The sequence below is a fragment of the Leopardus geoffroyi genome, chromosome D1 (genome assembly GCF_018350155.1).
Source record: "Leopardus geoffroyi isolate Oge1 chromosome D1, O.geoffroyi_Oge1_pat1.0, whole genome shotgun sequence".
Taxonomy (NCBI): Eukaryota; Metazoa; Chordata; class Mammalia; order Carnivora; family Felidae; genus Leopardus; species Leopardus geoffroyi.
Window position 1 is genome coordinate 61,148,712 of NC_059329.1, and position 15,690 is coordinate 61,164,401.

General features: G+C 35.4%; 1 protein-coding gene and 1 pseudogene across 1 annotated transcript; both read left to right on the forward strand.

Moving 5' to 3' along the window:
* Positions 1–1,440: 1,440 nt before the first annotated feature.
* On the forward strand, positions 1,441–2,376 carry LOC123602459 (olfactory receptor 52J3-like). The gene has a single exon (XM_045486944.1). The coding sequence runs from the start codon at positions 1,441–1,443 to the stop codon at positions 2,374–2,376; it is 936 nt and encodes a 311-aa protein (XP_045342900.1).
* Positions 2,377–13,642: 11,266 nt separating this feature from the next.
* LOC123602460 lies at positions 13,643–14,618 on the forward strand (annotated as a pseudogene).
* Positions 14,619–15,690: the final 1,072 nt, after the last annotated feature.

Sequence of the window (15,690 nt, forward strand, 5' to 3'; positions counted from 1 at the left end):
TAGCCTGGAGATGAACATTTATAGTCTTTCAGTACTTACATAACTGGAGAGTCTCTATTTTTTTTAATGTCATTAATAAAATATTTCCCCCAATTTGGACTTTTCTCTGTCACTCTGCTCAGGAGTCAACTGGAGCTGAGATCAACTTCCTTCCTACCTTTCTTCCTTTATGTTTCCTTCTGTTTTGCTTTCCTTTCTTCTTTTTTTTTTTTACCTTTCATCCCTTCTCTTCCTATATTTCTCTATCCCTTCCTTATTTTTTTTTCTATAGTGCTCTCTTATATTTCTTTTCTTTTTCTATAGGAAGACAGACAGGCAGACAGAAAGACAGGAAGAGAAAGAAAGAAAGAAGAAAGAATGAAAGAAAGAAAGAAAGAGGAAAAAGAAAGAAGAAGGAAGGAAGGAAAATGAGGGAAGGAAGAAAGAATGGAGAGAGAGAGAGAGAGAGAGAGAGAGAGAGAGAAATCATAACTAGAGTGTGGTAAATCAGGAGCATGGATTTCTTAAGCCTGATGTTGACCACCATTATTGTCATTGGAAACAAATCTTTACTTCTCTCAAAGCTTCTCCTTCCAATATATCTTTTCGCTATCTCCCTCCCCCCAAACTCTCCCCCACACACCTATGCAATGATAGGTAGAATTGTTGGATATCTTAGGACATTCTTGAGAATTTGGCAACCAATAGAAACCTTGGGATTCTTTATTTATTTAATTCCTATCAGAATATTGTAGCAAAGAGATGCATTTCTGTCCTGGAGGTGACTTCCAGCTGCAGTGTTTTCCTATCTTTGTATAGTACAGTGTCTATCTTTGTGCAACTCTTATTATATCTCAGATACAGTACAGCATGTCTGTGGGAGCATATGAGTAAATATGGAGGGACACATTAATGAAACACAGTTCTTCATTTTGGATCTGATTTTCTAAATATATATCAATGTCACAACTGATACAGAACAAACTGATTTAAGAAGCCTTACTGTATTTCCTATCATTCTACAGATCTAGGTATCACATTCTTATATGTATTGTCATGTTCTGTTTGCGGGTGTCTGTATCTGTTGTTCCGTGCTTTTGTGTTGATGTGTTTAGGTAAAGTGTATTTTGTCCTCAAAGAGGATTGATATCTCAAGATAAGTCCTTTAATGTTTTTTTTAAATTAATTCCAGGTTGTATATGGGGTTTCAGCAAATGAATATGATATTCATGTCCAAAACCTGAGAAGTATACCTCTCATAAAGTTAATGTTTCTTCCATTTGTAGAGTGCTCAGTCTGTGCTTACATATTACTTTGAACTCAAGTTTTAGTATTTGCTTTTATAATAAGAAAGCTACAGATAAAAATTAAGCCTACTGGAGACTTTTGAGAAATGTGTTCATAGCTCTTGTTTTTTCCTTCTAGAGGTAGTCAACTACTTCTCTTCTCATCAATGGCAAGATGTTCCACACAAACACTTCCGCTTTCCACCCAGACACCTTTTTTCTCACAGGCATCCCAGGATTTGAGGGTTCCCATGGCTGGATCTCCCTACCTTTTTGCTCCATTTACTTAATGGCTCTGTTAGGCAATGTTACAATTTTGCTGATCATCTGGTCTGACCGTACTCTGCGGGATCCTATGTTCTACTTTCTAGCCATCTTATCAGCCATAGATCTGGCCCTCTCCACATCGTCAGTGCCCCGAATGCTGGGTATCTTCTGGTTTGATGCACATGAAATTGGTTTTGGAGCCTGCGTGGCTCAGATGTTCCTGATACACACCTTTACAGGAATGGAGTCTACTGTTCTGTTGGCCATGGCTTTTGATCGCTATGTGGCTATCTGTGTACCACTCCACTACACAACCACCCTGACACCCCGGGTGCTAGCAGGCATTGGTGTGGGCATTATAATGCGTCCTGTCCTGCTTATGTTGCCCATTCTCTACCTAACCCATCGTCTGCCCTTTTGTGAGACTCGAATTATTGCGCATTCCTACTGTGAGCACATGGGCATTGCCAAGTTGGCTTGTGCCAGCATTCGAGTTAATGCCATTTACGGGCTTTTTGTGGCTTCTTTTCTTATTTTGGACGTGGTACTTGTTGGAATCTCTTATGCCTACATCCTCCGTGCAGTTTTCCTCCTCCCATCTCGAGATGCTCGTCACAAAGCCTTGAGCACATGTGGGTCACATGTTGGAGTCATGTGTGTTTTCTATACACCGTGTCTCTTCTCCTTCCTCACCCACCGGTTTGGCAAGAAAATTCCCCATTATGTGCACATCCTTGTTGCCAATCTCTACGTAGTCTTCCCACCTGCCCTCAATCCTATTATCTACGGTGTGAGGACAAAGCAGATTCGTGAGCATGTGATCCATGCTCTCACCTCCCAATAGAGTCTCTTGTTTCCTTAGCTCTTGAAGGTGTGGATATAACTAAAGGAAGTTAATTTTACTCTACTCTGGGTTGATTATTTTTTAAATGCTCCTCATATCAAAAGATCCTGAAGATCCTAAAGTCACAAACTTTGGAGAATGCTGTCTGTTCTTTAATCTCAATACTTTCTCTCCATATTGGTGTTGAATGCATATTCTTCTGACCATAGGGTTCCATTACAGTAGGGCAAACATCGCACTCAAAGCCCCTTCCCTTTTAACTAGGGAGATTTAGTGAACCTCTATCTCTCTGTATTTGAAAATAGGATAGTATTCCAGCTGGGCACAATCAGTTTATGTCCACTGCTTTGCTTTCTCAGAAAAAACAATAACTAAATTTGAATATAAAATAAGAAGGATCTTCATAGATTGCTCAGTTAAAAACTTTGTATCTGATTTCTCTGAGGACAATACTGGGATACTTCGTGCAGTTAAAAAAACGTGTCTCGGGTTTTCACCTTTCATTTCAGCACCTTCTTCCTTATTCTTCATGAAAACCTGTAGGCACTATGTGCCCTCAGTATGCCACCTCCTACCTTTATGGAGAATCATGAAGTGAAAGTACCTGAGAACAATACTTGTGTTAAAGGATGAAACTCTTGTTTTTAAGAGAAGCTTGAGTGTATAAAATTCTAACAGTGGTTTTGAATCATATTTAATCAGAATTTTTCCTTGGGAGTGTGGTGCGTGTGTGTGTGAAGTGTATTTAGGCAACCTGTTATCCATAGGACCACTTTGTCCTCTCCAAATCCCTCTTTATTTGTGGAATGCAACATACATGCATCCTTTGGGACTTGATGCTTTGCAAAAGTAGATGAATCTTAGACAAGTTCAGGTAGAGATTAAATTTTCAGTCACTTACTTTACAAGAATTTTCTGGATATATTTACAAGTATTTTGTGTAATCTTATGGGGACATATCTCCTCTATGACTCCTAAGGATCAAATATCTTTTTATTATTCTTCTTGAATTTGTTGTGAGCAGAAACTGATGTGTGCATAAAAATAATGAAACAGAACATAGAAATGACTGCTCAGGAGCCTAGAAACTAATTTCCTGATGGCATGTTTACTATGTGATGGTATGAAAATGATTGTACAACTTTGCAACGTGACTGAGCCAGAACATGTATCTTCAGGATTTGGAAGTATGAAAGATTATATTTCAGCAAGGAACCTGGACTTCGGTAAACAGTTTCTGAAAGGAGTTAATGGACGATGACACAGGGGTATCTAAATATGATTATCTGAATAATTTATTTCCTGTGAGCACATTAAATATTCTTTTCTCTTAGGTATAGAAAGATGCACATTCTGAGTTTTTGATGTCCTCTTTTGTCAAAAGTGAACCCAAAAGCATTCTTCCCTGTGTTTTCTTGATTTGAATGTTGCATCTCATTTTAAATACAGATCAATTTTAATAATATTTAAGAATAAAATACAGGGGTGCCTGGGTGGTTCAGTCAGTTAAATGTCCAATTTTTTATCTCAGTTCAGGTCTTGATCTCAGGGTTGTGGGTTCAAGCCCCGCACTGGGCTCCATGCTGGGCATGAAGCCTACTTAAAACAAAAACCAAAACCAAAAAAACAAACAAAATAAAATAAAAATTGATTTATTTAAATTTATAAATTTTTATTTTTATAAGTTGATTTTAAATCTCCATTCAATACATGACCCCCTACCTTCAAAGCCACACAGGATTACCAACATGATTTCCTCAAATAAACTAAATTCAATGTCCTACCTTTTGAGGGAAAGTTCATACATATTTCCAGTTGGTCTGATTAACAGGATTCAGATATGCTAATCTGTAAGTAGTGATGTTCTCTATTAAAACTTTAATGGTTTCTTTATATTCATGTCCTAACTGTGTCTTTTATAGTCATAATGTTCATTGTCTCAAATCATCCCCTAACTTTTCTTGATATAAATTCCATACACTACAACTAAAAGCTAAGCAGTGTTTAGTGGCAACAACACTAAAAATATATTTAAACACTATATATAGGGTCAGTGCCCTAACCCCTATGTTGTTGGGGATCAAGCACTGTGCCCCCCCACACCGATGCAGTTGAAAATCCACTTATGACTTTTGACTCCCCGAAAACTTCACTACTAACAGCCCACTGTTGACTTGAAGATTTGCCAATAATATAAACAATTAAAGCATATTTTATATATGTTTTATCTACTGTATTCTTAAAATAAAGTAAGCTAGAGAAAAGTGAGTGTTATTAATAAAATCATAAGGAAGAGAAAATATATTTACAGTATTGTACTGTGTTTACAAAAAAATCCACATGGACTCATGCAGTTCAAATTCATGTTGCTCAATAGTCAACTGAATATATATAAATGATATAAAGCTCACAGAAGAAAATTTACAGTTCTAAATTTCTAGATATCTCTGTTTATTAAATAAATTTCATCATTAATTAATAACCTTCCCCCCAAAATCAGGTTCTGATCGTTTCACTGATGAATTCTTCTGAACACTAAAGAAATTATGTCAATCCTCTAAAATCACTTCCAGATTATAGAATCATAAAGAATATTGACTCATTTTATGAAGCTGGACATATCCTAACACCAAAGTCAGTTAAAGATGTCCAAAAATATATATAGACCATTTCTCAAACTTATATTTCATGAACAGATGAAAAAATCCTCAATGAAATGTTAATAAATTTAAGCTAATAATTTATCAAAATAACTATACAATATGACCAAATGGTGTCTATTTTTGGTATATAAGACTGATTTAACATTCAGAAAACAATGTAGCATAGAACATCAGCCTACAGAAGAAAAATCATATCGATCATATAAATGGTTAAAGGAAAAAAATTTTTTAAACGGCAACAGCACATATTTATAATAAAAATATGAAGCAAACAAGGAATAAAGGAGAGCTCCGTCAATTTGACTTAAAAAATTTAAACCTAGAACTAAAACATATGTAAATTTAAAAAGTAATTAATAACCCAGTTAAAGCTTGAGTAAAAATTTTGTCCAGACACCCCACAAATAGAATATACAGATTGAAAATAAACACATGAAAAGATGCTCAGCATATTTTTCCATTAAGGAATTACAAATTAAAAAATGCAATAAGATTCCACTTCACACAATGGCTAAAATTAAAAATAAAGCAATATCAGAGGTAGGTCAGGGTGCAAAGAAAGCAAGAGAACTTTTCACTTATTTTTGGTGGAAATGCAAACTGACACAGTCACTTTAGAAAAGCATATGGAGGGATGTCTGAATGGCTCAGTCGGTTAAGTGTTCAACTTCAGCTCAGGTCATGATCTCTCAATTCGTGAGTTTGAGGTCCACATTGGGCTCTGTGCTAACAGCTTGGAGCCTGGAACCTGCTTAGATTCTATGTCTCCTTCTCTCTCTCTGTCCCTCCCCTACTAGCACTCTGTCTCAAAAATAAAAGTAAACATTAAAAAATTATTTAAAAAAGAAAAACATGTGGAAGTTTCTTACAAAGCTGAATATAGTCTTACCATGTGATTCACAATACATTCCAAAGAATTTACCCAATGGGTTTGAAAACTATGTCCACACATAAACCTGCACATGGGTACTTACAGCAACTTTATTCATAAAGACTTAGAAGCAACCAAGATGCCTTTCAATAGGTAAATGAATATCCAAACTGTAGTACCTCCTACAATGGATATATTCAGCATTAATAAGATACAAAACCATGAAAAAACCACAAATGAATCTTAAATGCATATTCTGAAGTAAATGAAGTGAATCGGAAAGGGCTTTATATTGGGTGACTCTAGTGAAATTATATTATGAAAAAGCAAAGCTATCGAGACCACAAACATATCCATGCATCCCAGGGGGAGCAAGAGTGGGGAGATGTTGAATATGTGAAGCACATGGAAGGTTTTAGGTTCTATATGATACTATATAGGTGGATTGTGATATGCATTTGGCAAAACTCTTAGAATTTTAGAACACAAAAGATGATCTTAATGTATGCAAATTTTAAAAAATCAACAAGGAGTTCAGGGGAATCCATTATGAAATACAAAAATATGAGAAACACTGTGTGTTAAAAGTGTAGGGAAAAACATCACTAAAATGGATGGGGAAAATGTTTTAACCTAACTAACTCGGGAAATGAGTGGAGTCTGTGAGACTAAAAGCAAAAGACCTATACATACAGCATTGTATTCTAGTGGATAATTTTTCCCCATAGGGTTATAGGTTAACAATTCTAATACAGCTACATATGCATAGTGTTACTGAACAATTATGTAACTGTAGGGCATAGAGTGGGGACCAGGTTTCTCAGTTTTGGAACGGCAGTTTACAGAGAAACATGAAGGGATACTAGAATAATTCTCGTGGTGACAGATTAGAGTTAGCCATTACTATGTTTAGTATTAGATAGACAACAGATGACAGAAAGATGATAGATAAATAGATGATGGATATTTATATATGTGTGTACATACACACAGGCTAGGATACACATATATATTTCCTTGCTCTGCCAGCTGAGAGGGTCTTAAACCAATGACAGTCCAGTAGCAAAGCACACCCAGCATCAAAACTTTGTTTCCAGTAACATTATCCAATTAAAGGAATCAGTAATCCTTGGAGAAATATCACAATCTAAGATTGGGGCAGGTGATATATAGGATACACCTGTAGCAATTTATGGTCCCAAAAGGAAGGAAGTGACCCTCCCCCCCCCCAAAAAAAAATGCCACACAATTGTGAGGTTAAGTCAAAGGGACACAGGAGTCAACTGAAAGAGTTCCTAATAGCCAAAGCTGGTCAGTGTGAAAAAATAAAGTAGTATTGGATTACGGTCTGAAGTATAAAATAAATATTAGAGCCCATACTGATAAAAATAAATGATTGAATACATAAACAACTAAGGGACTAGATTAACTCTCATGCAAAATATTCCCAAACAATATTATGAGGATGCTCCATTCTAAAGGAGGTGGAGCGTAACTGCTCACTGTTTAATTTGTGGGCTACACATTGCAACTTACTGCCAAAGAGTAAACTTGGAAATGGGGGAGAGAGAGAGAATCCTGACAAACACATCCTCAGCCAGGTGATGAAGCTTAATATCAATAGTGATAAACTATGTTGATAGTATATACCCTTGATATGTTTTGACATAAGTAATAGTATACCTCATCGATCTTCTTCTCCAATAATATAACTTTAGTCTAATCATGGAGGAGATAATCATACTAATCTCAATTAGGGGATATTTTACAAAAACCTAACTAGTAATTCTAAAAACTGTAAAGTCATCAAAATTAAGAAAAGCCTGAGTAGTAACTGTCACTGTCGAGAGAACCTAACAGAACTAAGTAGGTATCACTAGTAACTGTAATTTGGTATCCAAGTACAACTAAGGGAATCTGAGTAACATATGAACTTTAATAAAATATGAACTTTAGTTAATATTGGTTCATTAATTATAAAGAAAATAACCATATAATGTATAATTTTACTGGTAGGGGATCTTGGGCAGGAAGGCCAGCCTGGTACTGCAAGAGGAGGCAGAACATTGTCCTTGGGAAGGTAGCCCAGGTTCTATTTTTATACTTGTGGAAGGTCTCCCATGAAAAAGTTGAGATAGGCAGGGCAGTTCAGCACAGTAGACACTGAGGAGAGTTTTGGGAAGTTGTGCCAGGTAGTACCATCTACAGAGATATCACAGATCAAAGGGCCCTTTATTTTCAGCTGCCCCACAGAAAGCAAGCACCCAGGCACTCTATGGTATGGTGGACTTCGCTGCAAATGTTAGCCTGGGTGAGTGATCGGAACCCAGAACCATGGAAATGGTTGCAAAACCATAGATAGAAAGGAGAGGACTGACTTTCTCTCTGGATGTTAACAGAAAAGAAGCTTTCGCCAAGTAGCCTCAAAAGTCTGACCTTCACATTTATGATTCTCTTTTTTTTTTTTTAATTTTTAACGTTTATTTATTTTTGAGAGACAGAGACAGAGTGCGAGTGGGGGAGGGGCAGAGACAGAGGGAGACACAGAATCTGAATCAGGCTCCAGGCTCCGAGCTGTCAGCACAGAGCCCGACGTGGGGCTCGAACTCACAAACCCTGAGATCATGACCTGAGTCGAAGTCTGACACTTAACCGACTGAGCCACCCAGGCACCCCTATGATTCTCTTTAATTAAACTTTAAACCACTGAAATTTCCAGTTTCAAATGGATGTACTTCTTACCAGATCATCAGCATGATTACCAGGTATCATCAGCACAACAACAAATAGAGTTGAGATACAGTCTTAGAGAATGACAGGTCCTATTTGCCACGTTTTAATTCCAACACCTTTTCCTAGCCAAAAATAGCTCCCTGAAATTCACTTGCCTTTGCTTTGTGTAACCCTTCCCCTCCCCCAAAAAGTCAGCATATTTTCATTGCTCTAGTTGCCAAGGTCCACTGAAATCCTCAGGCTTTTCTTTCCTTCCAGTCTTAGCTCTTCCTGGCCCTGGGACCACCCTGGACCCCCACCAAGTTTAGATCAGATGATTAATGGTCTAAATTGTCAACCTCTTTCTTCTTATTCTTGAAGAACACACATTATCTTTTTTATTTTATTGTCTGACTGTTAAACACTACAGAAAATAAGACAGGAAGAAAAAAATGAATATTTTACTATATAAAGTAATTTCCATACTTTACTATATAAAGTAACTTTCATGGATCTATAGGCTTTAAATAACTGTACAGTTTTAAATAGAAGATTTATTTTCTTTTAACTTATAAATTTACCTCTATAAATACTTCTATATTTACCTTAGCAAAAACACTATTGCTCAAGGTGAATTTAGTAACAGGGAGAGAGACACATACTCAATTTCTAATCATCCAACTTATGTTTATGAGTTATCTAAGACAAATGCCTTAGACTCTCTTAATATTAGCTTTATACTTGGTTTTATACTTTATACAAATTTATACTAAATTTGACTTTAAATCTGCTATAACAGCATCTACCTCAGAGAGTTGTTTTGAAATTTGAATGAGAATATTTATAAAGCACCAAGTACAGTGTTTGGTAAGTATTATTTTCTTTGATTGACTTTTGCTGGCATAAAGTCAGTCAAATAAAGCAGAACAGTAGCTATGTACATATCTGAAGTAGAGAAAAATATACATCCCAAAGGCCATCTCAATTGGTACATTCCCAGTTGATGAAGGCTCTGGCTTCTTAAAATAAGTTTGAATTTTAATAATAGAGTAATATGAAATTTGATTGAGTGTGTTCAGGAAGATGTTTGACGAATTTTAGTAGGGCACAAAAATACCATACTACTAGCAAAACAAATGATACATTTAAGAAAGCTCAGAGGGAATAGTTAAGGCACATCCTCGGATATACTGCTAGCATGCTGTGTGGTTGTATACTTCCCATCGGATGTCATTATTCAGAGTAATTTTGATCATCAGTGAACTTGTTGCAAATAATCATAAAGAATATACCATGGTTAGCATTTGACTTAAAAGCTTATGTATGAGTATGAATAAAAAAGAAAATATCAGGAATAAATGTTAAGTTTATTCCAAACAAAATCATAACCTTAAGATAGGTTATTTATTTTATTTTATGCTCCCTGAGTAGGGATGTGAAATATTTTAGTTGGATTTTAAGAATTTTAGCTCTGTATTAGTTGAGGTAAATCATTCTGTATTTAAAATAAGCTCCAGGGGCACCCTGGAGGCTGAGTTGGTTAAGTGTCCGAATCTTGATCTCTGCTCATGTCATGATCTCACAGTTTGTGAGTTTGAGCCCCACATAGGTCTCTGCACTGATGACGCAGGGCCGCTTGGGATTCTGTCTCTCTTTCTCTCTGTCCCTCCGTCCCTCTCACTCTCTCCCTCTCTCTCTCTCTCAAAATAAATAAACTTAAAAAAATAAAATAAAATAAAATAAGCTCCAAAACAGAATATTCTATTAAAGCAAATGATACCATACTTCATAAAAAGATGGCACTTATTTTCACTAGTTTTATGTATCAAACCATTTAATTATGGAGCATTTCAAACATCTACAGATGAACACAAATGCATAATGCTCTCATCATACAATGTCAACAACTGTAAACATTCTATTCTCTCCACGCTTGGATTTGATTTTTTAAAGTAAAATTTGCATGTGTTTAAATATACAAATCTTATCTGTACAGTTTTGAAAAAGGATATACCTATATATCCCACACCTTTATAAAGATATAATATTTTTCTATCACCTCAAAAAATCCTCTTTGTTCCTTCCCAATCTGTCTGTGACCAATTTCAATCCCCAGGCAACCAGTGAATGGATATTTTCAGTACCCATTTTTTTTTAAGATTTTATTTTTAAGTAATCTCTACACCCAACATGGGGCTCAAACTCACAACCCAGAGATCAAGAGTCACAGGATCTCTTGACTGAGCCAACCAGATACCCATTTTCTTTGTATGCTCTGGATCTTCATATAAATGAAATTATGTAATTAGTACTCTTTAGTAACTAGTAGCAGTCGATAGTTCAATATAATGATATAGAATCATCTATGTTGTTGCACATAGAGTGAATCCATTTTTATTGCTGAGTAGAATTTCATTGGGTAAACATTCCAAAATTGATTTGTCTACCCACTGTTGATGAGTATTTGTGTTGTTTCCACACAGGGCAGTTGTGGATAAAGCCGCTACAAACATTCTTATACAAGTCTTTGTGTGGACATGTGCTTTCCTCGTCTTGAGTAAGCTCTTAGGAGTTCAGTCATAGGTAATTAAGAGAATCTGTTGCTCCACATCCTTGCCAAAATTTGGTGTTGTGCTTTTTAATTTTGGCCATTCTAGTAGGTATGTAACAAGATGTCATGTTAGTTTTAATGTACAATTCCTGAAGCCTAATAATTTTGAGACATTCAGTGTCATTTGTATATTTTTCTCTGCTAAGTGTCAGTGTAGGTCTCTCCTTTTCCCATTGCTTGTTTTCTTATTTTGTTAGTTATAAGCATTGTCGTATGTTCCTAACACAAATTCTCTTACAGAAGTAAGGGATTGTGAATGCTTTCTCCCAGTCTTTGTCCTCTAAGTCCACTTAACAGTAAATTTCAAAATTTAATAACATGTAACAAGGCTATTTTCTTATGGCTATTGCTTTTGTGTTCTAAAAAAAATATTACTTCCTACTGGGTTGCAAAGATACTCTTCTTCCTGTGATTTCACACATGTTAAAATTGGAGTTTTGTTTTTAATACTTAGTTCTATTTTAGAAATGTAATTAATATTTGATTTTGTTGTGAAGTTGGAATCAAGGTTCTATATATATATGTGTGTGTGTGTGTCTGTGTATGTGTGTGTGTGTGTATGTGTGTACACACACATGTATATATATAAAAATATATATTAAGTTGCACCAGAATTATTGGTATAAGAAACTGTGCTATCTTCACTGAATTACTACATTGGTCACTTTAGAACATTTGACTGAGGATGTAAAATATGTCTATTCTGTTGTTTTTATTAAGCACTCCCTATCTATTTGTCTGTTATCATAATGACTTACTATACTGTTTAAAGTTTGATGGGGCGCCTGGGTGGCGCAGTCGGTTAAGCGTCCGACTTCAGCCAGGTCACGATCTCGCGGTCCGTGAGTTCGAGCCCCGCGTCAGGCTCTGGGCTGATGGCTCAGAGCCTGGAGCCTGTTTCCGATTCTGTGTCTCCCTCTCTCTCTTCCCCTCCCCCGTTCATGCTCTGTCTCTCTCTGTCCCCAAAATAAATAAACGTTGAAAAAAAAATAATAAAGTTTGAAGTCTTTTATTTTAAGTTCCGATGTTTTGTTATTCTTTTTCCAATGGATTTAGGGTATTCGTATAATTATTTTACAATGAGCTTAAATTTCTTGGTTACTGACTGAAGTTGTTTTATTAAGCAACTTAGGAAGAACTGACATCTTAACATATTTCAGTCTTTCAAACCACTTTTAAAACTTTTTTAGGTCTTTAATTACTGTCATGTTTTATAATTTTAAGTGCTTATGGCTAACTACTCCATGCTTTTGATGCCACTGTAAGTGGTAGTATGAATTTTCACAGAATTTTAACTTAAATTTTAATTTCTCATTGTTTGCTAACAGTATATAGAAAAGTATTGATTCTATACCTGATTAATTGATAAGCTAAATGGTTTTAAATTCTTTGATTTTTATCTAAGTGTTCATATGACTTATGAATGGGAAAGTTGACTTCTTTCATTCCAATCTTACTGTCTTTTTATTCATTTTTTCTTGATATATTCACCTTGTTGGAATCTCCAGTAAAATATTAATATAATTGATGCCAGTCGATATGTTTGTCTTATTCCCAATCTTAGAAACAAATCTTTCTGTGTTTCACCATTCAGTATGATATTAGCTGCAGATTTTTCATGTATTCCTTTCACTAAATTGAACCACTTTTAGTTTTTGCCTAATTTGCTTAAAGTTTCTTTTTTCAAGTATCATATATGGATGCTAAATTTAATTACTAGTTTTTACTTGTTTTAAAATTATCTTTTCTTTGAGTTGTTTATGTGGTGAATTTTTTTACTGTAAAAGTAGAAAAATACTAATAATAAATTCACCAACCATAGCATAAAAGCACCATTTTATTAAAAGATATATATATACAAACACAGTCTCATTAAAGCAAATAAAGGCAAAAGTAACACTTAACAAAGAAGGGACTATGACAGGTAAATAAGCTTTATATGTAGACATTCTTGATCCTCATATCCAAAGTTTCTTCCCATTCCAATTCCTCAACATATTGTAGTTTTTCACAACATATTGTAGTTTTCTCTTATGTTTCCACTCAACTAATCAAAGTAACTTGAAAATGTAATACAAGTTTTGCTTACTGGCAGCGTTTTCAGCTGGTACTAGTGAATATAGATGAGGATTTCACAAAAGAATGAGCTAAAGATGATCATGGATCACTACACCACACTACCACCAGAAAAGATTGTTTCTAACTTCCACAGTTCCCATGGAATATTAAGTGGGATAGTCAATAATTTGAATTTAATAGTCAATTGTCCTCAAATGTTTCCATTATGATTTTAAGTGTCTAATTGGTATGCTACTATATATAGTGATATCCAAACACCACATATTGCCTTATGTCTCCCCAGAAATACTGAAGAAGACCATAGGATATTTTCCAACAGTTCTCAGCAGGATGTCCTCTGTCAATGACACTGCTTCAAATCCCTCTGCCTTCCTTCTGCTGGGTATACCTGGTCTGGAAGCTTTCCATATCTGGATTGCTTTCCCTTTCTTTGTTGTTTATCTGATAGCACTTGTGGGAAATGTCACAATCCTGGTTGTGATCAAGACTGAGCAGAGTCTTCATCAACCCGTATTCTATTTTTTGGCTCTTCTCTCCTTTATTGATGTAGGCCTCTCCACTTCTACCATTCCCAAGATGCTCTCTATCTTCTGGTTCAACTTCAGGGAGATAAAATTTGAAGGCTGCCTCATCCCAATGTTCTTTATCCATACCTACACTGGCATGGAATCCATTGTACTGCTGGCATGGCAACTGACTGCTTTGTTGCCATCTGTTATCCACTGACATATACCACTATTCTCACCAACAGAGTGGTAGCCATCATGGCCTCTGTTGTAGTGGCGAGGCCAGTCCTTCTTGTCATCCCTTTCTGCCCTCTTCTCAAATGATTGCCCTTTTGTGGATACTACATTATTCCTCACACCTATTGTGAACACATGGGAATCGTGCATCTTTCCTGTGCTAACATAAGGGTCAACATCATCTATGGCTTATATACCATTGCTGCCCTGATTTTTTATTTGATCCTTATTGCCCTCTCCTATGTTCAGATCCTACGAGCTGTTTTCCACCTTCCTTACAGGGATGCCAGACTCAAAGCACTCAGCACATGTGGCTCCCATGTCTGTGTCATTTTAGCATTTTACACACCAGCATTTTTCTCTTTTATGACTCACTGATTTGGCAGTAATATTCCTTGCTACATCCACATCCTCCTGGCCAATCTGTATGTGGTTGTTCCCCCTTGTTTAAATCCAGTCATTTATGGAATCAGGACAAAGCAAATTCAGGACCGAGTTGTGAAAATATTTGTAAATGAAGAATGACCCAAATGTATTCAAAAATTAATAAATTCTTCTAGGCTAACCTTAAACTTGTACATCTCTCAGGGTGTCCCAAATTGGGATTATGTAAAGGTCATTCAGACATTACTTCAGCCTTTATTATAGTCTCTTAAACTCACACTCATTGGTGCCTTTATGTAATTTCCATTTTTTCAATAGATTATATACTACTGTTTCTCACTGAAGGTGAGAGAAGATTGTGGGGCCTTGTAAAAGATGTAATCAAATTCTTGAATGCATGTGGACATGCCAGCAGTAAAATTTATGTACAGATTTGATAAAAAAGAAGATTTTGGTGGTATAAAATTTTTCAGGTTTTGGAAATATTCATGCATCAATATTTTAGAATATGTCCTTCAACTACCTATTTGTCTGCCAATGTTACTTTCATCTTGGAGCTATTTCTTAATTTCACTCAGAGGGTTATTGCAATGTGCATGCTAATTATCACTCAATTTATCTTCTTAAAGAGTTGAACCCATTCTATATTGCCATCTCTATAATGATACCAAAGGCAGAGGAAAACATTCATGAAAATAAAATTAGTTATCAAATTCCTTCATAAATGCAGCTATAAAAAGTATTAACAAAATTATGCAAATTGAGTTTAATGATATATAACATTATCCTGTATCATGACCAAGAAGCACTTATCTTACAAATGCAGGGGAAATTTTTGCATTTAAAAATCAATTACTGTTTCCCCCCATAATTTCAGACAGAAGTAACTACATGTGATGTTAATAAATGCATAAAAAACATTTGACAAAATCCATCATGAATTCCTGATAAAAATTTCAGAAAACTAGAAAGAGAAAGGAACTTACAAATAGGATAAAGGAAGTCTATGAAATTTGATAGATTACATCACAGTGAAGAAAGACTGAATATTTTGTCTCTGTTATAAAAAAATACAAGGCTGTCTGTTATTATAATGTCTATTTGCTTTTGTACTGGGGATTCTAGCCAATGCATTAAGGTAAGTAAAAGGAAATAAAAATCATTAATATTAGGAAGAAATGACCTGATGATCTGTTTTTTTTCTATGTAGGAAAATCTTATGTAACATACTAAAAGTACTAGATCTAATAT

What these genes read in the sequence shown, in the direction of transcription:
- LOC123602459 (XM_045486944.1), top strand. Translation starts at nt 1,441, where the DNA reads ATGTTCCACACAAACACTTCCGCTTTCCACCCAGACACCTTTTTTCTC.